Genomic DNA, 23,372 nt, shown 5'->3' on the forward strand with positions numbered 1-23,372 from the left:
TGAATGAAGAGCCACTGATGTCGATGCTCATCGTTGACGACGAATCGCAGTTCGATAGGTAAAATGTTTCTCCTCCATCTAACAAGTCAAGAGTTCAAGTCACTCTGAGGCATGAGCTAGATGAGTAACCGTTGTTGATGTTCTTAAAAAACTAAAAAATGATGATGCATCAAGGAACCCATCGAGCCCCACTATATCAAATGAAACCCCCTTTTGGATCCATTATTTATGTGATCTCTAAATTCTTATTGGCTAGCATTTATTAAATTGCCCAAGCTGAACTTGTTTTGCGATTCTCATATTGAATTGGTTCAATAGTAATGGAGATTAATTTTGTCTCATATTGAACTGGTTCAATAATCAATACTACACTAAGCAATATTAATCCTATGTGATATTATCCCAAGTCAATGTAAGATTCATTATATCCAATTTTATTTTTAAATCGAACATCATCTAATAATCTATTGTAAATGTAAATTATTCATGTGTTTTCTGACTTGATTACCCGTGGACGAGCGAAGATAAATTTTGTATTCAAAGATAATATATATCATTATAGTTTACAATATTTATTATTTTATTGTATACTAGAAATTCCTAAAATTTTTTGAACTAGCTCAAACCTCAAGTAATATATGTACCAAAAATAGAAACTCTCTCTCCTACCACTCGTTCTATTGAGATTGGAAAATTGCAACCCGAAAAATCAATAGTGGTTGCAACGAACAAGGCGGGAGGGAGCACTAGCAACAAGTCGACAGACTATGAATTAGGATGATACTTGTTGATTTCCACTACAAAGATCATTCGGATGTGATTTGTTGCTATGGGCAACATGGAGCAAGCCATAAGGCGTGATGGAGATTGTCGAGTGCAAATGCAGTTGGTGAGTAAGAATATTACGATTTTTCCGGTTGAAGACATTCAATTGGTTAGAGTTTGACCGGGAGCTCGTTGGGATTTAGAGATTTAGGGATTCCTCAAGGTTGAAGGAGTTCCCACGACGGAAGAGAAAACGTTGGTGGTCTACGGTGTTTTTCTACTACGGTGTATATATAAAAACAAGCATTTAGTTGTTTATATTGTAATATTTTTTTTCAAATTACGAGAAGTAATTATTTATATTAAATGATTTGTCTTTTATTATTATTATTATTATTATTATTATTATTGCTTAAATTATTTAGTACTTAATCCATTTCACCAACATTGATACACACACCACTACTAAAATTCATTTACGCGCCACTTCGTATTAGCGAAAAAAAATTAAATTCATAATTTATCAACGATTTAACAAACTAAATTCGACCAAGCTTTCGTCATTTTAGTGACATTTATTTTCTGTGGGGAGTGTTATATTACTAACTCAATACTTAATTGCTAAATACAACTAAATAATAGTCATTAGATATTCAAATTAAGGGCCTAGATCATCAACCATGAAATGTCAATACGATCAACAAAAAACGTCAATAAAGCCATATGATTAATTCTATAAAATATCAATAGGGGTATTAATGTCAATTAACTACATGTTTAGTTATAACTAACTTTTAAAAGAAATCCCAAAACGTTAAATTCATATAACATATATCAAATTAGAGATAATTTTATAAGGATTCCAACGATATCATACATGCATATGTTCCGACGTTAAAATTTTAAAAAAAAATAGAAATTTTTTCAATTTTTTCGTAAAGCTAATAAATGCCAACATACTATATAAAATATGTCAATATAATACATGTAGAATGTCAATATATGCAATAGGTTAACATTCTCAAAGCATTGTGTTGACATTCTCAAAGCATTGTGTTGATATTTCAAAACATTATATTGACATTTTCATCTAAAACCCTAATTTGGGCGTTTTTTTTTATCTTTTTTGATTTTATTAATAAAAACGAAAATTACACATGACAAATTGTAGACCACACATTTTCTAAAATTCTATGGCCTTAAATTAGTTATAGTTAGCAATTAAGTGATGAGTTAGCAATTGATCACTCCCCTATTTTCTGTTTTATATTTTACGACGTCTGAATTTATTTATTTAGTTTAAAAACCAGACTCATTAACTGCTAAATGCTGAGGAGTCAAATTGCAAAATCACTGAAAAACATTAAACCCTTTCGGAAAACCTCCTCTTCTCTAAAACCCTACTCCCACCGGCCGGAGATGAGCATGAATTCCGTCGAAGAATCTCAAGTTGGGATTCTCTGCTACATTTCTCAACTTCCCGGCTTCCGAGGAATTCTCAAGCAGAGGTTTCTTCCTTTTTCTATTTTTTTTTATTACACTGCAAATGCACTTAAACATCATCACATTGCATGTTCACATCGCAATCGGTAAATCAGGAGCTCACTAGCACCAGTTACTGGGATGGATATTGATTATAGTTATGCCATTGATTATTGTGATTCTTCACTGTTACAGTCCCATTTGAATCAATGTTACAGAGAACATAATTTACTATATGACGGATCCATATGTATATGGCATAGTGATATGATTTACTCATTTCGTCCTTGTTTACTGTGATGGATAAAGGTAGATTATCAGAAGTCAATTAACTAGATCGTTTAAATCTGGGTTGGAATGACTGGATGAATGATATGTATCCACTTAAAAGAGATAGGATATGATGCATCATTTTCTCATTGACACATGAGAAGTAAACATGGGATGGATTACTTGATTTTATCATATCAAACCTTATATCTACTAAACCGTCCACCACCCTAAATGTAAACCAGGCCCTCGATTCTTATTGTAGTCTGTAGATGAGATAGTTTGAGCAGTTGCTGAAGGTGGATTGACAATTATTCCCTACCAGAGAGGCTTATCATGTATAAATATGTTGACCTTCTGGATAATGTGTCTTGTACAGTTGTACTCCAATCAACAATACCTGATATAGTTGAATCGTGGTTTGATTGCAGAGCTACAAATAGAAAGAAACTTTGCATTTACAATTAGTATGAAATAAAACTGAATGTCATCACCTTTTCATTATGCATCGTTAAAGTGAGTGGATTCGCTTGAATTTTATGCACTTGTTTGCAGGAACTGGTATAACTGTGTAACTTTTTTACTCCTTTTCAGATATTCAGATTTTATTGTTAATGAAGTGGGTTTGGATGGAAATGTTGTTCATTTAACTACGTTGGACTCTCCGTTGGAGGTGTGCACTTAGGTCTTAGTTATTCATGAGAAATAATACATGAAAGAATATGCAGTATACTAACTTACAATTTCATCTGATAGATTGCAGTGGAAAAGAAAGTAGAAGTAGCTGATTTACAGGAAAAAGATTATACTAATGAGATAGAATCGTTCAGAGTTCTTGCTGGTGATTCTGATGTTGAGAAATTGAAAAAACTCATTGATCAAGTTGTTTCAGGAGTTATTAACGATGATGAATCTATTGTTCTTTCTCCGAGCTCTGACAAATCTCATCGAACTGTATGATGTTCAAATTATGCTGATTTTTAGTACATCTGAAGTTTGATATGTCATTCTTTTTTGTTTATTGAAACACTGTTTTTTTCAGGCTGTTCATAACTTCTTCAAGGAGAGAATGAAATTCCTTGTTACTGACACAGTGGATGGGCCTGATTCTTCATCGAAGTGTATTCGTGTGCGAATGAATTCAGGAAGTAACAATGGCAGGGGAAGGAACTCCAGGAAAAGAAAAAATCGAGATGATAAACCATATGATTCTAGAGGCTCTGATAGTAGTTGGCCAGAAAACCTTGGCAAGTTTCTTAGGTGATGCCTTTTCTATCCATTTTATTGAACCCTTTTAATGTGTATAATACAATTGGCTTTAGAAAAAAAAAAAAAAATGGAACTTATGAGATTAAAGAAAGATAACAATATGACAACTAAATGTTGAAGTTTCATGAGGGAACGTGACACTTGAAAACCATTTTGACAGTAGTTATTATCCTGGGTCTATGAGTTAGATTAATAGGGTAATGCAGAGTACCATCGTTGATGGTGTAAATATATTTCCTTTCACCTTTGTCACATGTTAAAATTGAGAAAGCAAATTATGCTTTTCACAAAGTTCACAAGTGGAGGTAGTTGTAGTAGTAAAAGTAGGGGAATAATACTAAAAGGATTAAGATGTAGATTTCTTTTCTCTCGGTTCCACTTATAAGCCCCTGTACTTTGTAGCTGGAGAGAATTTTACTTAGTAATTTTGGAGTTTGGACTAATATATGTCATCTAATTTAACAAGGTTAAATTTTCATTGCATGTCTTTTAGAGCTCTACCAACTTCTGTTAGCTGGTTGCTTAAGGTTTACCATCATTGTTGTGGTACAGGTGTACTGAGTTTATATATTTACAATTAATCTCTGTTTTTTTGTGGCAACGAATGAAACTTATTGTTTAGGATTCAGTGTATCTCCAAACATGTGGCCAATGTCCATTCTTTTAGTGAGTTTGTACTTCTGATAGTTTGATGAAAGTTAGCTATTTATCAAAAAGCATTGTTATCCCTAAAGGTTATAGCTTGTTATAATTTGACTATAGGAATTGTTATTACATTCTCAGGTTTCATCTTTACAAGGAGAACAAGGATACACAAGAAGCCCTTGGGCTCCTTGCTAAGATGCTTGGCACTAAGGTACTTCAGATATTTGCTGTAGGGACTTGGAAGTTGCTGTACTACTTACTAATTGCTTCCTTCACTGCTTAGTATGGATACTATTCATCATTAGATTGATGCAACATCTGTTCGATGATCCATCTATTTAATTTTCACATACATTGTTTGCTTCCTATGATGTATAACTTGAAATTATTAAGTCTTCCCATTCCTGTTTGGCAGCCCAGGTCCTTTGGTTTTGCTGGCACAAAGGATAAACGTGCAGTAACCACTCAGAGGGTATTTTCATTTATTTTTTTCTACTCAATATAAATTCTTCAGATTTTGTTATATTGATACTTGTCCATATCTCAACCCAAAAAAACAAACACACCAACAAACTTTAATTGAATCCTGGTTGCTAGTGATGGAATTACTACAGTTTGAGTTTTTTAGTTTCAGCAAAACTTTTTTTCCTTGGCTTTTTGGTACGATGATTTGTAATAACTGATCTTGCAGGTAATTGTCAAATTTATTGTCACTCTGTCCAACTCCTCAATATCTGTTGTGGCGAAATAACAGAATACAATAGTTTTATGAATTGAACCAAACCAAAAAGTCAGATTTCTGAAGATGATAGTGGATTTGGAGAATTGGAGTGGCTTAACTTTCTTTTTCAGTTAGCCTTGTTAAGGTTCCAAAATGTTTATATACGCCATACTCTGTCTATGCTTTGATTTGCTTTTGCATTTAGGTTACCGTTTTCAAGCAGCGGGCAAGTAAGTTAGCTGCACTTAATGAGAAATTGATTGGTATTAAAGTTGGAAACTTCTGGTAAGTGCATGACTTGCAATGGAATGCGTATTATTATTTTGTACCATTATGATTCATTTTTTTGTTTATAGCCATGTTAATGAAGGACTTGTTCTCGGGCAACTCCAAGGAAATAGATTTACAATTACATTAAGGTGATCGTTTTGTTAATATACTGATTGTGATATAATATATGCGGATATGCATAATGAATCTACATTTCAATGTTCCACTTTCCATTTGTGCAGAAGCATCAGTGCTGAGAATGAAGATATTATTAGAGCAGCTGCTACTTCTTTAGGGGAGAACGGATTTATCAACTATTTTGGTTTGCAGGTTATTTAATGGATCCAACTATTCTCTCCTACGTTAAGTTTAATTCTGTACATATTGTCAAATATTTTTTATTACAGATCTGAGAGCAGTTTTAGGCCCCATATCCATACTAGCATATGGGATATCACTCACGTTTTGACAAATCCTATAAAGGAGAAACTTCAGCTACTACTTTATATTTTAACTTGTTACATCCAACCTTCTAGCTACCCTTGTCCATACTGTTGGTGAAGAATATATGCTCTGTCTAGGGATTCATGTTCCTAATTCTCATCAACTTAGATACGCTGATTTGAACCAACCAATGCATTTCAATGTAGGTGACTGTCAAAACCCACTCTTGAGTCTGGATTCTCTGGAGCTACCAGAAACTTGTGTGTGCCTGTTATGATCACATGCGCAATACAAAATAATCTATTTATCTGCTTCACTGTTCCCTATATTCTTAACATGATAATATCAAAGTCTCTCCTATTTTACTTTGTGGGCCTGAAGGATACCACTTTGACGCATGAATTCCTTAAGCAAGCCTTTTCCTTACTTGAAAAAAAAGCCGATAAAGGACATTTTATCGTTTAAGTGATAATGTGATATTACTTCTCTTGACCCTTGAGATCTCAAATATGCCTGCTTATATCTATGACTTAAGCTATCAACTTTTTACTGTGGATGGTGTTTCTGCTACATAAAGTTGAAACTGTTTTTCTGCATTAATTGACAATTGTGTTTGGTGTTTACAGCGCTTTGGAAGCAGTTCTATAGCTACACATCTCATTGGAGCCGCATTACTGCGAGGGGAATGGAAAGGTGCTGTAAGCATGGTTTTGGAGCCGCGAGAAGGAGATATCCTTTTGCATTGCTGTCCACTTATTTACATATTCCCGGGCATTGCTGTCCACTTATTTACATATTCCTGGAAAAGAATGTCCTGGTTAAATTGTTGCATGTTGCTTCTTGACTGAGATATTTGATCACAGAAGGATGCCACAAGACAGATAAGAGAATATTACAAGGAGAGTGGTGACATTGAGGGTACTTTAAGGCAGTTGCCACGATATCTTGTTGCAGAACGTTCTATTGTAAGTCCTATATTGTGCATCTGACACCCTATTATGCCAATGTCATCCAACTATGTTGACATTTAAACGCCACCTCCTGAATCAACAAAAAAAGTCAATTAACTTTTTTCTCCAGAGCAAATGGGAATTAAAAAGCACCAAGCTTGATGTCTTATTAAGGGAAATGAATGATACCTGGGAATACCTGGAAGCTTTAAGACTAGCATTAGACACCCCCGGGCCGGATCTTCTAAGAACCCGGCTGTTTAAAACTTGTTGTTAACTTGTACACCGATTGGCTTTAAAAAAAATTTGATAGAGTGAAGGCGACGTTTAAGAAGAGACGAGAGGTGCTCAATAGTTTTACTAAAACAAGGGAGAGGGAAAAGGGGGGAAACCGATTTATTAGAAAAAGAAATGTAACAAGCGAAATTCCGGAGGCCTTTTGACTATGTCGTCCAATATACCGACTTTTCCCAAAAGATGATCTCATTTTTGGGGTATTCAATATATATAATTTACAATTAACCGAATGAGGAATACTAGCAACAAATGATATGCAAATAAAGTAACAAATTAAATATGCTAATAACTAGTCGAGATAATTTGAACCTTTTCCCTTTTTACCCGTTGAATTTTGGGCCAAACCACCTCTTTTTCCCAAAGGCATGCCCCGAACCGTAAGGCCCGAGGAGCCCAAAAGCCGCTTGTGGATACCCGGGGGGCCGCGAGGGAATGGTGATACCCGCTTTCAAACCAATTTGTAACCATGGGCACCATGAAACATCGGGGGTTCTCAAACCCGGAATGATACTTATCCGGTAAGGCGCTTATTTAGTTCGCGAAACGACGAACCCCCAAACCCCCTCCCTTTTTCCCGGGAAAAAGGGACCTAGGGGACTGTCTTGGGGGGGATAATCCCAAGAAAAGATTGCCCCCCCCCATTTGGGCCTTTAAGGGTTTACCCGAGGGACACGGCCGGTGGAATCGGGCCGATTCGTCTGGGCAGCGGTGGGGGTTCTGCCGCCAAATTTCCCGGGGAGGTCAATGGCCGCAGGGGGCCGATTATCCGAAAATCAAAATGGGTCGGGGGCCGAAAGGAGACAAAACCCCCCTTCATCGCCGGGTTTCCCAAAGGCTTTATGTCCTGCAAAAAGACTGACGCGGAGGAGGGGGCTCCGAGAGACCCCCCCCGGAAAGGAAACTTAAGGGTTACCCCAATTGGGCGACGCCCCCGAGATTTCAACCACGAAACACCGGATTATATCGATATTTCCGGGAAAAAAACAAAAAACGACCAAAAAAACTTCGATGCCGATAAGGGAATGTCCCCAAATACCTTCCGCCGACTAATGATCCATCACCTAATGGGACAGGGCGGTAGAGGACCGAACCAAAGTCCCCCACCCTATCCGACACGCAATGGCTGGCACCCCCCTACCATCACCAATAAATCGTGAATGAGGGGTCCGGGCTTCATAGTCTCAGTGCGGCCCCAAAAAACAACCCAACCCGGGTTTACCCCCCTCCACCCCCTCCTTCTCATCCGGGGGGCATGTCATCCGCCCGGTCTTTCCCCCTCGTAAACCAAAAATTCGGCTTTGAGGGCAAATGCGTTTGGTCCATACTTAAGACAACATTTAAAACAAGTACCTGCGCCAAATGTCGCTATACTCCTCCGAAGACATTTGCCGAAATTCTGCGTGAGTGCGAAAGGACCTACAGAATTTGAGGAGTTGGACGAAGGGGGGCTTTCTTAAATGATCTGCCATACGTGGGTGCCTGTGACACGGCGGAACGTTCCTACAGGTGACTGGGTTGGGCCGGGACTTCCGGCCACTTGGTCGACACCCAAAGTACAAACTGGACTGCATCGTGTAGTTTCGTGATCTTGGCAGCCTTCTTTCTGGTCCGAACTCATGACGTAGGCCTGCCATGAAGAAACCCAAATACGGTGGTAAGCCAGATTCGAACTAAGGCCAATCGAGCCTCGAATGCTGCCACAAATTCAGCGAGGGTGCCGGTGTGACGGACTGCCGCAAACGCTCGTACTCATCCACAGCGCCATTGTTTCCGAAGCGCTTCATAAGCCCCCTGCACAAAACAGTCCCAATCCAAATTCGGTGCGTTTAATAAGCAACTGTTACCATGGCAAACCCGGGGCCTGCCAATGCGACCATAGCCACCTTTACTCGCTTCTCGGGGCCGTGGCGATACCGAAAATACTGCTTAGCTCGTGCAGCCAAGCCACCGCCTCTGGCCGTCAAAGTGGGCATGATCGGGTGGAATTTCCCCTGGGTTCGCCATAGGTGGGTCCTCCTTAGTCGTTGAATCGGCAGTGCTCGAGGCCTGATGCCCTGGCCGATTTGCCCGCTGACAGAGCAGTCCGTACCTCCGGATAAATAACTCCAGTTGAGATGCGACCGCTGAAATGCGGTCATCAGTGGTCTTGAGTTGATTTCGAGGGCATCAATTCCCGTCTCCAGTTCCCAGCCGCCTCTCTAATCCGTCTAGGCGAGAGTCCGTACTGAAATTGCTACCATCGTTCACCGCACTAAATTGATAGAGTGAAGGCGATCGATTAAGAAGAGCACGAGAAGTGCTCAACAGATTTACTAAAACAAGGGAGATGGAAAAGGGGAAACTGACTTTATTGATTGAAAAGAGAATGTAACAATGCAGAAATCCTCCGAAGAGGCCTTTTAAAATGTCGTCCAATATACTGACTTTTCCCAAAAGATGATCTCAGTCCTTGGGCTATTCAATATATATAGACTTTACAATTAACTGAATGAGGAATACTAGCAACAAACTGATATGCAAATAAATGTAACAAATTAAATATGCTAATAACTATAGTCGAGATAATCTTGCAACGGCTTCCCCTTCTTTACTCCGTCGAATTTGCAGGCCAAACCACCTCTCTATTTCCACGCTTATAAACTCTCCATGGTGTATCAAAATTCTTGTCTCATTCCCACTTATTGTCAGCTAGGGAACATTTACAATGCCCCTAAAGGCTTTGGAACTTGGAAGGCGGATCTAGAAGGTTTATTCAGTTTTATATGTTGCATCTTGTTTCTTAATGCAATTGTTGCCTTAGAAAGGGTATTGATCAAAAGTTTTGTTTTCTGAGTTGATTATTGACTAAAACACACCAGATTTATCTGTATGCTAGAAATGAGGTATAGGTTGAATAACCTGGGACGAAGTAGCACTTATATGAGGTTCAGGACGGTCCCTGAAACAACATTACATCCCCAAAATACCGTCTTATAAGTATATACTACTTTAATGGGTTCATGACCTACAAAACCCTCATATCTTTGATATCCTGAAACATCTATACTGTACTGATGCTGTAAGACTCATACCCAATTGAGTTGTGATGTTATCGTCATTCATATGGCTCCTTAGATTGAGCATGCCTTTTGATCACCACATTTTATTTGGCTGACTTCACATCAAAGTGCTCATCTTTGTATGTTCTCATGTAACGTACATATATAATAGTTCAAGCAACTATGGATAAGCCATTTTAGGTGAATTTCAGGTAGCGTATGCTTAAAGCTACAATGTAAGCTTATGTCTGAAGCAGCAGTTTTAAGCTTTAAGTCGTTGTATTAACTTATTAGCTATCTATATGCTATTATGCTTATGCTTTTCAAACTATCCTGCTCATCTCTTTGACTTGATTGAATCATATATACTTCTACGCTTTGAGTGTCTATATGTTGATCGTGACAAACTACATTTCCTTGATATTTAGCTGCAATGCTTCCAAAAGAGTCCTGGGAATTACTTACAAGCTTTGTTGGCAATACCTAGGACATTGAGAATGATGTAAGTTTTATCACTGCCTTCATGTTGTTTATTGCTATCAGCATTCGTCCTTGCACTCTATGGGTTTATAAATATTGATTTTGCTTGCTTTTAAGATACTTAGTTGTGTTAACTAGGGTCGGCAGTAGATTAGTTGGATAGAAACCACATGTAATGGTGAAAAAAGTACCTTATAGCTTTTGGTTTGCAGATAAAAAGGTTGAGACTCACAGCATCAATTATTCTAAAAACTGATTAATGTACAAAATTTCACTCCTAACCTAGGAAGCATGGAGACGAATATGAAATACGTGTATGATACAATATGGGGACGTAAAAATTTGGACCGGGCCATTGTCATGCTTATAGCTTCTAACTATCACTTCAGATGATTAAATAAAAGGTTAATCATGTATTGTGTCACCTACTTTTTGTGTTTTCTCCAACTGCAGTTTCTCTTCAATTATGCCAAATTTGTGAGATATTTGATTTTGCCCTGCTTGACATAATCCGCAACCAGATTCTTAGGTGGATTATAGTTTTTTGGTGGATTTTTTTATAATTATATATTATGTCCCCAACTTTCACGTTTTCCTTAAAACCCTCAATTTGAGAAATGTTTGTTTTATATATACCACTGGGATATTTCCTGAAAAAGACTATAATTTGGTGCACAAAACTGAGTAACCCGTAAAAAAATCCAACTTAATTAAACTACTGCTGTAATCCACATAAAAATCTGCCATATTTACTCATCATACTGTGCCGAATCATATCAAGTTAGACACAACTCAATCTTTTTGCTTAGGTAGGGATTTTTTTCTTGAAATGCTTTATAGTTGGGAACACAAAACAAGGTTATCCCTTAAATGAATTCTAAAAATGATTGAGTTGCAGTCGAAAGAAACAAGAACCATTGTCAAAGCACCTGGCAATTAAAATTCCATTAATTCAACGCAAGGCCAACTGTCAATTCTGCTAATGAATTGTTAATGAAAGTAATGTTGAAGTGCTAAACGTTGATGATTTGATTGTCTATTTTATTTTGATGTTTATTTTAAGCTGTTTGATGGTACATACTTGTTGACTTGTTCACATATTGTTGTGTTAAAACATTTTTGTAGTTGAATCCCATTCTTTCCATTTAGTGACGTTGTGGTACTGTTTTTCAACTTCCAGGTTTGTGCATAGTTATCAGAGCTATTTATGGAACCATGCAGCGAGTATGAGAGTTCAAAACTATGGTATGCAGGCTTTAGAGTTTTCTGTTAACACTTTCTGTAAGGTGATTTAGTAGACCCATCGACATAGCACTATTAATTAGGATTAAGAAAAAACTATACAAATTTGTGAAATTAATGGATCCAAGTTATTATTGAACTTAACATAAAACAACACCTAACAGCCATCTCCTTACTCAAAATAAGGAATCAGAAAGAAAATGTAAGTTAGGAATTTTAAGAGAAAATATATAAGTTGATGACATTTGTTGGGAAATAGTGACACTGGTAACACAACATGATGAACCCAGATTTTTAATCCTAATCTACTATATCATCTAGTTAGATCAATTATAAAACTACTTTATAACACTAAAATTATATTTAGTACAATATTGTAATTGATTCAATAAATAAAAAAAGGTGTACAAAATTAAAGTTATTTCAAACCAAAATTAGTAGTTGTGTAATCTTTAATTCTACTATTCGATTTCTCTTCACACTTGATCTTTCAGCAATCTTTGAAGTCTTGTGTCTTGTACTTGATCTTCAATCTTCTTAACAACAATTTTGGGGCTTGATTATGATTTTACTTGCTGGGGTGACAGTATACCTGATATTAATTTCATGATTCTTCTATGGCATATAAAACAAATGCAGAGTTAAACCCAGGTTGTATTGGGTGATTTAGTATACTGCAAAGAAGAAGATAATGACAAAGAAACATTAACATCTCCTTTGGAGTGTGAAGATGACACTGGCGATGATGATACACACTTTGATTGCAATCTTGAGGACATACCAGTGGCTGATCTTTCTGAAGAAAAAAATGCATCTGTTAAGGTATTGTTCTGCAAGTTTTTCTATGCTAGATTTAATGAGTATTTTAAACTGAAATTAATGAACATGACTTCACATACGTTAATCTGTTGAAATCAATCTCATCTGATCTTGGTATGTTCAACCGAATTGGGGCCTTGTTACCTATTACACTCAAACCCTCGTTTCATTTGAAGCTTATTCCTATTGATGATTTAAGTTTTGGACTAGAAATACAGGATTGTTTGAGAAAATAACAGGGAAACTGTGGTCAGGCTCTTAATTTAGTAAATCACTTAAATTTGTTTTGTAATTTGCTTCATTATGGTATAATTAGGCACGTTAAATATTTAGTTCAACTCATGTTTGCTTAGTTTTTTCAATTTTCCTGATATTTTTTGAAAAAAAGTAAATATTCACACCCTTCACAAAATAACACGGGCTAAAAATAAAAAATACTGAAGTATGTACAGGGCACAATTAGTCCTTTTTTTTGTCATTCAGTAGTATGAATTAATCATGATAGAAAATGTGTATCACTTCCTTCTTACGTACAGGTCATAACTGAGGAGGATATTGCTGCTGAAAGTATTCTATTGAAGATATTGTCCTTCCTTTACAGGGTAAAAGTTTGGCCAGCTTAGACCTAGAAATCTTTGATGATCTTTTCTCAATCACCTAAAATTCTCCCAATTCAAGGAGGCTGATATATATGGCCGCTTGCTTCTATAATGCATCCAACAGGCCAAGGGTGTCTTATCCATCAAATGAAATTGGAAAAATCTATCATGACTTGGCTAAAAGTGAAGTTCTTTACTCTTTATCCTGCCAATTTAATTCACGTGGATTATAAGTGAGGGGCGGTATAGATGGAAATATGTAGGTTTCTTCATTCCTACTTGGAACTGTATAGTTAGGGTATAATTAAAAAAGTAGTACTTGTATTCTGAGAATAAGTGCATAGTAACGATAAAAAATTACTAATAGATAAGACACTATGACAATTATCTTCACTAAATCTAAAAACAACAGTTACTATGTTTTGCTCATATGTAAATAAGTGTATAGAAATATAAACTAAACTTTGGTCTTTGTCACTTTTGTTAAAGATATGGGGAAAATATTTTATTGTTATATGTATTTTCACTATTTTGGCACATCATGGTAGAGTAGTATGATTTAATTTGTTAGTATTTAATTAGATGTGCACTGTATGCTTAAGTATTTTAATTTCCATTTTTACAACCAACTGATTTTCCTTTTTTATATGTCATATGTAAATGTAACAATCTGCCTTATAAAAATTAAAGGTGTATAGGATGACGCAGTACTATTTTTTAATAACTCTCTTTCGTATGTATTATCTTATAAATCTCAATGTGCTTGCCTATCAGAATGGTATCAGCTTGACGGAGAGTGCACATAATTCAAAGTGAGTTATTCGCATGATTTTTAAGTATTGAATCTCACAACTGTTTGTGGGTTCTGCAACCTATACCCACCAACACATATTTCAACTTTTCGGTAGTACGAGTACCTTTTTTTTCTCAATTTTTAGATGGCTTTCAAGGATTACTTTCACCAGTCTACATTGCTTGCTGCTTGTTTAGGGAATTTTTATTAACCAATATGACTGGAGCAGATAGGCGGGGGTTTCAAAAGTGGTAAATGTGGTATACTTTTGTGGATGATAGAGACAATATAGAGTGTGAGATTATATATTTCATCAAAGAAATCAGTATATTTTAAAATAAGGTAAATGTGGTATACTTTTGTGGATGATAGAAGCAATATATTGTAATATTTGAATCAAATCAATCAGGGAGTGTGGAACGCAATCAAATTAAGAAAAACAAAATAAATACATGAAAGGTCCATTGATGGAATAAGTATTGACAATATTTTTAGCTATTACTACTATAAATTTGGCTAAAATAACATCCTCGAATAAAAACTAAAGCTACATTTTTATACTAAAAGTAACCGTTGTATAGTGTATACGAATGTGTTGCTCAGATGCATGCTAACTTTACTCTTTACTACTCCTTATTTATTAAAAATAATCGAACCCTTCAATTATGATCTTGGGCCTAGTTTAATTCTTTTATGGTTGGGCCAAAGTATATTTGATAGTTGGGCCGAGTCCCTATTAATTGTTGGGGAGTAACTTTGAGTGGATATTCAGTTTAATTTAGATGTGGGCCTACTTTAAGGGTATTGTGGCTGAAATAATTTAAAAGATTGGACTTGATATTATTATTATAGGGTTAGATTGAAATTAAATTTTGAGTTGGGATCTTTCTAATTGAATGTATGGATTTAAATAATCCTAAGTAATTAAACCTCGGAGTTTAGTTAAGCCGCATGTAATTAAATCTCCTAGTTTAAATAGTTTCAAGGTCAATATAATTGAATTCAAGTATTTGTCACCATCACAATGATCAAATTTATGAACTCGTTAGTTCTCACTTGGTAATTGGTACCCCCTCATCCTTGGAATAGAAGTCTCGATTCATAATTACTATAAATGGAAAGAAGCACTACATATCACTATGTAATTCCTCCCACTCACATATTATTTAAAACTAAAATATATACGTGGAACACATTAATATCATAATCTCCGTTCTTTTTATGGATAATTCTACGTTACAATTAATATTGGTAATATAATAGTATTATTTGGATACGTGTATAATGATAAGAAATTATATGAAATGCACAATGATGTGGTCGTGGGTGTTAGAAAAATAGTTATGAGACAAAAATTTTCTAGGCCAATATGATTGAATTCATGTATTTGTCACAATCACAATGATCAAGGTTATGAACTCATTTATATTTACTTGGTAATTGGTATTCAATCAAAACAACTCATATAAAAGAAAATAACGAGAATAAGGACTTTGAAATCCGCACCATAAGAATAATTTGAAATTCGCACAGTGCTAGATACGATAGATTATATATAATCATTTCTTTTGCAATGAAGTTAAATGTATTTAAAATATAAAATTAAATGGCTTATTCCAGAAGACGAGTCGACAATGTCAAAAACGTTGATTGTATCATTGTGACTTGAAATTCGCACGATACTTGCAATTACTTGAAATTCGCACGGTACTATACAATTACTTGATATTCGCACGGTACTATACAACGTCCATTTTCATCTATCTCCCACTTCCAATGGCTCTCTCTCTCTCTCTCTCCTCTTTCTTCTTGTGATCACCCTCACCTTCACCACCACTACCACTCCAACCGCCACCTCCACAACCACCACTACTGATCTCCCCACCCCACCACCACTCTCAGGGCCGACGTCTGGGACCGTCCAGACGTGTCAGATGCTCCCCGCTACGCCCGGTGGCTGGTGGGGAGGGCCACATGGGGTGTTTTTCTACGAATACCCCAGATTTCACCCCTTTTCGGGTACCCGGCCTCATTCTCCGACGCCGGAACCGGGTAACCCTACTTCTTTCTTTCCCGCCTTGACCCGGTGGGAAGTGCCGCCGCCAAGGATGCCCGGGTCAGCCTCGCCATCTCAGAGGCGTACGTCGACGACGGCTGCGACGGCGTCGACACCCAGTCGCCCAAGTGTCCGAAGATCACCATCTCCGGCAAGGTAAGTTCCATTTCATTTCATCTCATCTATATCATTTCATCTCATCTAATTTCTCTTTTTTATTTATTTTTTTAGCTGAGGAAGCTCCCGGCGAAGTCGCGCGAGGGTGTCCGGCGGGGCAGGCCCTGTTCAAAGCCCACCCGGCTTTGCAGGGTTCCGAAAATGAACGGGACCTTCAGCGTCTACCGGCTGGACATCCTCCATCTCTTTCTCGTCAACCGTTCGCCCGAAGAGGGACCTCACGGTGGACGACTACCTCTACGTCGACTGAGTATTGCCCAGTGGCGGAGCAATTAAGTTCCATTTCATTTCATCTCATCTATCTCTCTCTCTCTCATATGACTGCTCTAATTCTATTTTTTTTTTTTTTTAGTTGAGGAAGCTCCCGGCGAAGTCGCGGGAGGGTGTTCTTCCATATGCATGTGTTCTTCCTCTGAAAACATGAGTTGATGCGTTTCAAATTTATCCTAAAACTGGAATTGTTTTCAATAATGGGTTTGGAATAGTAATGGCAAATTAGAATTGGAATAATTTATATTTATTTATAACTTTTTGTACTTGGTTTATTATCTTTTTATATGTATGATTAAAAATTGGCTTTCACCTAAATCATTAGGGTAGGACGCCTACCTCTACGTCGACTGACCGGAGCGTGTTTGATAGTATTGCTTAGGAAATGAGTCAGTGTTTGACCTTGAAAAGCTTAGTTTCTATTCTGTTCCATGTTGTTTGACACACCACGATTACGAGGTAGATAATTGTGTTATTATGTGGATGTTTGACATTTAGGCATTTGACCTTTGTTTAATAATTATGTGACCTTTTACCCTTATAACAGTATCATAAGAAATATAAAAGCTTTGTGAAGATAAATAATCAATGGACCATCAAATGGAAATATGTAATTGCAAAAAAATGATTCTAACTTTTTAGACGGAGATGAGCATAAGTATGTATGTTTATGTTATGTACATGTGTTATTATGTGCAATCTTCGCACTAATAGTATAAGTATGCATGTTATTATCTATAATCATAACTCCTTGGCTGATGCCCGGTGGCTGATGGGAAAGGCCACGAGGGTATTCTCTCAACGGAACACCCTTGACTTTATACCGATTGGGTAACTGGTAAAGACTTGAAATTCGCACGTGTGAAATAACTTGAAAATCGCACGATGCTATCGAAACAAGTTGGTTGTAATACCCTCTCTTTCATTATTAAGGTTTTCACCAAACTTGAGATGCATGTCATCATTTAGTTACATTTGATTAAATGAAATGAATGTTAAAACTTTTATTTCATGTCTAATTAAAGATTGATTTACGAAATACTCTTGAATAAGAAGAGATGAACGAACCAAGATTGAATATGTGCGTATTTGCTAAAGCTAAAGACAAGTTCATAATGGATACAAAGTCGACACCTTCGATTAGAACGGTACAAATCCCAAAACTTAGTGCTCAATACATAAATGGATGTATATGAATTAAGTGTATAAAGTTTTTAGAGAAAAGATAAATATATCCTTAAATTTTTAAATATAATTAAATTTACTTAAAAGTTAATTATGTTATATATTGTATTATAGTACGTAACAATAAAAAAGAAATGATACGAAATTTTATGTCAAATTATAACATGATTTCGAGCTTCATTTGAATTAATTTTACAAAAGATTTCACACTTGTGGGACGACACGGGATTTATGAGTTTTTGTTTTGTGTATTAAATGAAAAGAGAAAATATAATTTTTATATTTATGTAGAGAGAAAATTTTCCAAAATGGAAAATGTGACATCTTTTGGACAAACTAAAAAGGAAAGTGTGACATCTTTTAGGCGCAAACTAAAAGGAAAAGCTGACATCTTTTATAGGAGATAGGAGAGTAATTTTATTGATTTTTCTCATATATTTAGAGTAAAGAATGATATTTATAATTTAAGAATAGAAAACAATTCAATAGATATGTAAAATATGTAATATAATCCTAGTAAAATTAATATCAATGCTATGCTCGTCAAAAAAATATTCATATTTTTCTCATTATATATTTCTCATGCACGACTTTTTCTATAGCTTGTGTTCGAGTTGTTCCAAACACCGAACATATTCAAATTTTAAAACTCTCCCCGCTTTATGAAAACAATCTCATTTTGCCATTTTGGAATGTTCATAAAAATAGTTCTATTTATAAAAATGGAAAATTTTCATCTCATATACTTTACCTCTTTTTCCCCCGTCTGTCTTACTTTACCCATTTTTTTATACATTTGATCTCTTATTTTACCAAGTTCTCATTAAAACTCGTGTCGGCTACGAGCCTATTTTTTGCGGACGGAGGGAGTAATTGTTTGGGCCCCGATGTTTTGGTTTATAGTTCGTATTCAATTTTTTTGTCGATATTGTTAATTTGAATTGAAATGCCATAATCCCCGACCAAATTTTACAAATCTTCCACTATTATCCTTGAAGTAACCACCACCCTAGTCGTTGCAATCTGAGAAAAACCCATGCGAGAAGACAGAAAAATTGAGGATAAAAACCCTTGGAGTACTATCTATTTTTAGAGTTTATTTTATTCGATTCTATCCTAATTTGGAATTATCAATGAATAATGGATTGGGATCGATATGGATCGAAAATGATCAACCGATTTTTATTTCATTTTTAGTTATTTGAAGAACGAATCGTGAACTTGATCTATATTATTTGTGAAGAGAAAAAGTAGCTAGAGTTGTTCAGATTTGTACCCATCAAATCTTATTGCTATCTACATATGAATATATATACTCACATAGTATAAGTTACAAATTGATAGTATATGAAACAATTCGTTGTAGTAATAACTAGGAGTAATAAAAATAACCTAACTCCATCAATTTGATTTGACCAAATCGGACAATTGAGAAAAATAACATTATATTTTGCAATTCATTAGTCTGTTACTAGCACTAATTTATATGGTTCAAATAAAGCTAACGTAAAATTTTATAAATTCTCAATTTTACACAATTAATTATTAAAATATATAATGCTAGTCATGATTGAAAATATTACAAGTACAAAAGTTTTTTTAAATGCGAGCATACCAGAGGTGGTCAGAATTTGCCAAGCACTATATATGTGCTCGGCATTGTTCCTAAAAATATTAACACCCAGTGCTTAGCTCGGGTGATTTCACTGAGTCTTTTTATAACACCAAAAATGTGCTCGGAAATAAAAAGACTTGTTTAATGTTTCAACTTATGCAATGTGAATTGTTGGTAAATATTTTTCAAAAGGGCGAGTACTTATATTGTGCTCGGAATAAAAAAATTGTTTAATTATTCAATGAATGCCAATAAATTCTAATAAGTTATATCCGACCACTACAAATGTGCTCACCTATAAAAAAGACTTTGTTAAAATTTTTTTTCTTGAGCTTAATCATTCAACAATAATATCTATATCTATCATACATATATATAAAGCTAGTTTTGGCGTTCTTTGAAATATTTATAAGTTTTGTCTCATTCTAATATATTTATAAGTTATGGGATCAATTTGATAATATTGGAATTGGAGCTCACGTTTTTTAAAATAAATTTAGATTAAATAATGTATAGGAAGTTTTTTATATTCTACCAATAAAATTGTAACCGTCACGTACATTTTAATACATTATCATGTATATTTATTACTATTTCAATATTAATTGCCATTACCATTATCATTATCATATTTATTACCATTACCAATTCAATATTAATTAGGATTAAAGAATTAGTGCAATTTATCACCACCATCCAATTAATTAGTTTGAATGAACTAATGTTATGCAATTAAACTGTAAGAAATATCGGGTATTCATAATAAGAAACGTATTAAACTTTTAATACATGGCTATTAACAACAAAAATGAATAAGAAAAGTCAAATTTTGTAACTTCTATTATCTTAAATTTATAATTATATTGTTTTAATTTCATGATCTCTCATGGACTAATTTTGTGCCTATAAAAGGCATAGAGTTGTGGAGGAATCAAACCAACTAAAGTATTCTCCACCAACATTTTATTGTACATTTAGGAACATTGTTTTACTCAATTTTTGGAGCTCCATCAAATCATCGGTGCCTAGCAGGTTTGAGATGTTATGTACGTTAGGAGGATTTCATCTTTGGAGATAATACGTCAATCCGAGAGCACTAACCGTAATGTACTTTGTCTTGCTGAAAGAGGAGTTTTCTCAACTAGACTTATAGTTCAGTTTATTTTATAATTTTTATTGTAATTTCCATTTTATGTATTGTTGTTTTTCTTTCTTTTGATTGTAATAGTTAGAGTACGCGTGTATATATGGTTCGAGAATTTTATCTCAATATTTCTTACGAGTTCTTAGAGAGGAAGAATCATAACATTCTTGACTCGAGAATTGTATCCCAATATTTCTTACAATAGTTAGATTACCGCGTGTATATATTGTGATTTACATTTTTCAGTAGAGAGATATGAACGATTGTTTTAAACTTATTTTTCAAAAGTATCAACACTTGATATTCTCTTCTTCGTGTCCAAATAATTGTGTTGGTCTTGGTTCCATTTTAAATACTGAGTATATTTATTGAATTGTTATTTATAGTATAATTTTCTATTTTTAATCTTATATAGTTATATTAGTTTTTATTTTAATTAATTAATAAGTATTTTAAAATCGTATGATGAAAATATATTCCGTCGTGCATCGCACGTGGGTTAACACTAGTTATAATAATGTCAAACATTTTTTGCTTGAGCTTAATCGCGACAACTATACCAACAATTATAAATTATCTACTCACTATATTAAAAAATGGCGAGCACTTTTAAATGTGGTCGAATATACCGAGCACCTTTAAATGTGCTCGGCAAATTGCCAGCAACATAAATGTGCTCGGTGGCCATAAAATTATTTGCAATACATTTCATTTTATATTTAAAGATGTCAACGAGCACCGAAACCGTACAAAATGATTTCCCGCAAATTTCACTTTCACCGCCTCGACAAAAACCCTAAACCTCCCTTCCCACTCGTTCTTAAATAGTTATCGGCGTAGATTCGACCGTTCGGTCGGCGTTTAAGCATTTGGAGAAGATCGTCGAGTCGAGATCGGTGAGGAAGTTTTTTATTTGTCAAAATTTGATTGAAATCGGTGAGGTATCATCGATTTCTATTGTATTATCTAATTCGATTGAGGTTTGGATTGTTGACTCGGTGCTTGGTTGATAAGCTTTTAAATACTCCGAATTTTTGTGCTTTAGAGGAGTCGATTAAGGTTTGGATTTTCGTGTGTAACTGGAATTGGATATTCTGTAGATCAAAATGGAGGATTATGATGACTATGCGTTAATGATTCCATTAATCATATATACTACTAGTTTGTAGTAGATGGTTATTTTGATGCGTTGAATATGGAAAAGTGTGTTTTTTTGATTAGGAGTTGATAAAATAAAATTATATGCTGCATTTTGCAGAGACGGCATATAAGTTGTTGAGTATCATATTCTATTGTAAGATGATTTTGAGCATGTTTTGGTTAAAACTAATTAATGTTTTTGGAAGATAAAAACTAGGGTTCTTGATTGGTAATATGTTTTTCTACGTAAAGTTTCTAGTGCTTCAAATGCTAAATTTGTGGATTGCATTTGTTTCCTCGTTACATAGTAACATCTTGTTTCAATATTTTATACAAAGGCAACATATCTCTTGCTCAACAGATCCAGCAGTGATGGACACGTTTCAGCAGCTTCATTATCACCATGGGGGAGGTTGCAGAAAAAGTCTGGTTTCCAACTCCATATTCTATATTTTGATCGGGAGCAACGACTACATACACTACTATCTCCTAAATGAATCCAAAGTGCAATCCTTGTACCGCCTTGGAGCTTCAACCAGCTCCTAGGTCGAGATTCGGTAAGGAATCTTCATCTCGCCTCTTTCGGCTTCTACATTCACTTATTATTGAGATAGACTCGTCCTCGGTAACCTCGTAAGGACTATGTTGCATTGCTTCTTACACTTCACTTCTTTTGGAATCGTTTCTTCCTTGTTATTGTGATCTTTTTTATGTTTAATTGAGTGTTGTTACTTAGGTGATTAAGGGAATATCGAATTTGTTATCAAAGATTGTTGCTATACTTGTATTGCGAACTCATAACTCGCAAATGTGAGAAATGTGGTTGTAATGGGACTAGCTCCTCGGGATGTGCCCCTTATTACTTATGGCTGTATGAGAGCGAGAATGGAGAGTGTGTAGAGATGATAAACGACATGATAGTGGAGTTCAACTATGCTATGAGATACATGGTCGAAAAACTCAACCACGAGCTTGAAGGGGCCAACATTGTCTTCATGCATGCATTTGAAGGCTCAATGGACATAATGAAGAACTCGATCGTTATGGTGAGAATGTTAATTGCTTTGTTTCATATCGTGCTAGGAGAACTTACGGCTAATTCTAGATTTCGGTTTCATTTCCAGGGTTTAATGTCACGAATGATGCATGCGGCCTAGGCCATTATCGTGGTGGATACGTGCATATCTTCGACATGGCTTGCTCAACGCCTCTAGTCATATATGGTGGGATCATGTCATCCAACGGGAGCTGCAACGTAGATCCTTGGCCGATATTATCTGGTCTCGCCTCCATGTCAACATGTGCTACCCCATGAATTTGCAGGAGATGGTATCACACTAATTCAAACTTTGTTTATCTGCTATTTCGATTGATGAAATCTGGATATTGTGTAAATTACTCACCTTACCAACAATGGCCTTCCCTCCTCCATACAAGCCGAGATGCCGTTCTAACTATGAGGCCCTTTGCTACATCCCCGAGATTGAAGAGTTCCAAAGAAATCGGTTGAGCGCCTCGAGGCGAAGACGCACTTACATTGCTCTTCACTTGAGGTATAATTAAAGTATCCTACTAGTATTACTTTTTACCTTGGTATGTTAAAGAATATTAATTTTGACCTAGTTTGATTTCGTTTGGATCAGGTACGAGAAAGACATGCTTGCGTTCACTAGGTGCAACCACAATCTTAGCTCCTCCGAA

General features: G+C 35.5%; 1 protein-coding gene and 1 pseudogene across 1 annotated transcript; both read left to right on the forward strand.

The window, feature by feature from the left end:
• Window positions 1-2,091: 2,091 nt before the first annotated feature.
• On the forward strand, window positions 2,092-16,593 carry LOC125195337 (multisubstrate pseudouridine synthase 7-like). The gene is made up of 18 exons (XM_048093499.1): window positions 2,092-2,273; window positions 3,112-3,190; window positions 3,274-3,471; window positions 3,560-3,777; window positions 4,570-4,642; window positions 4,847-4,903; window positions 5,358-5,437; window positions 5,509-5,571; window positions 5,665-5,752; window positions 6,493-6,595; window positions 6,728-6,831; window positions 10,580-10,653; window positions 11,812-11,883; window positions 12,521-12,695; window positions 13,229-13,294; window positions 14,066-14,103; window positions 16,179-16,296; window positions 16,372-16,593. Exons 1-18 carry the CDS (start codon window positions 2,092-2,094, stop codon window positions 16,591-16,593), a joined length of 2,010 nt encoding a protein of 669 aa, XP_047949456.1.
• A 5,450-nt stretch (window positions 16,594-22,043) lies between these two features.
• On the forward strand, window positions 22,044-23,012 carry LOC125195338 (annotated as a pseudogene).
• Window positions 23,013-23,372: the final 360 nt, after the last annotated feature.

The sequence above is a fragment of the Salvia hispanica genome, chromosome 6 (genome assembly GCF_023119035.1).
Source record: "Salvia hispanica cultivar TCC Black 2014 chromosome 6, UniMelb_Shisp_WGS_1.0, whole genome shotgun sequence".
Classification (NCBI taxonomy): domain Eukaryota; kingdom Viridiplantae; phylum Streptophyta; class Magnoliopsida; order Lamiales; family Lamiaceae; genus Salvia; species Salvia hispanica.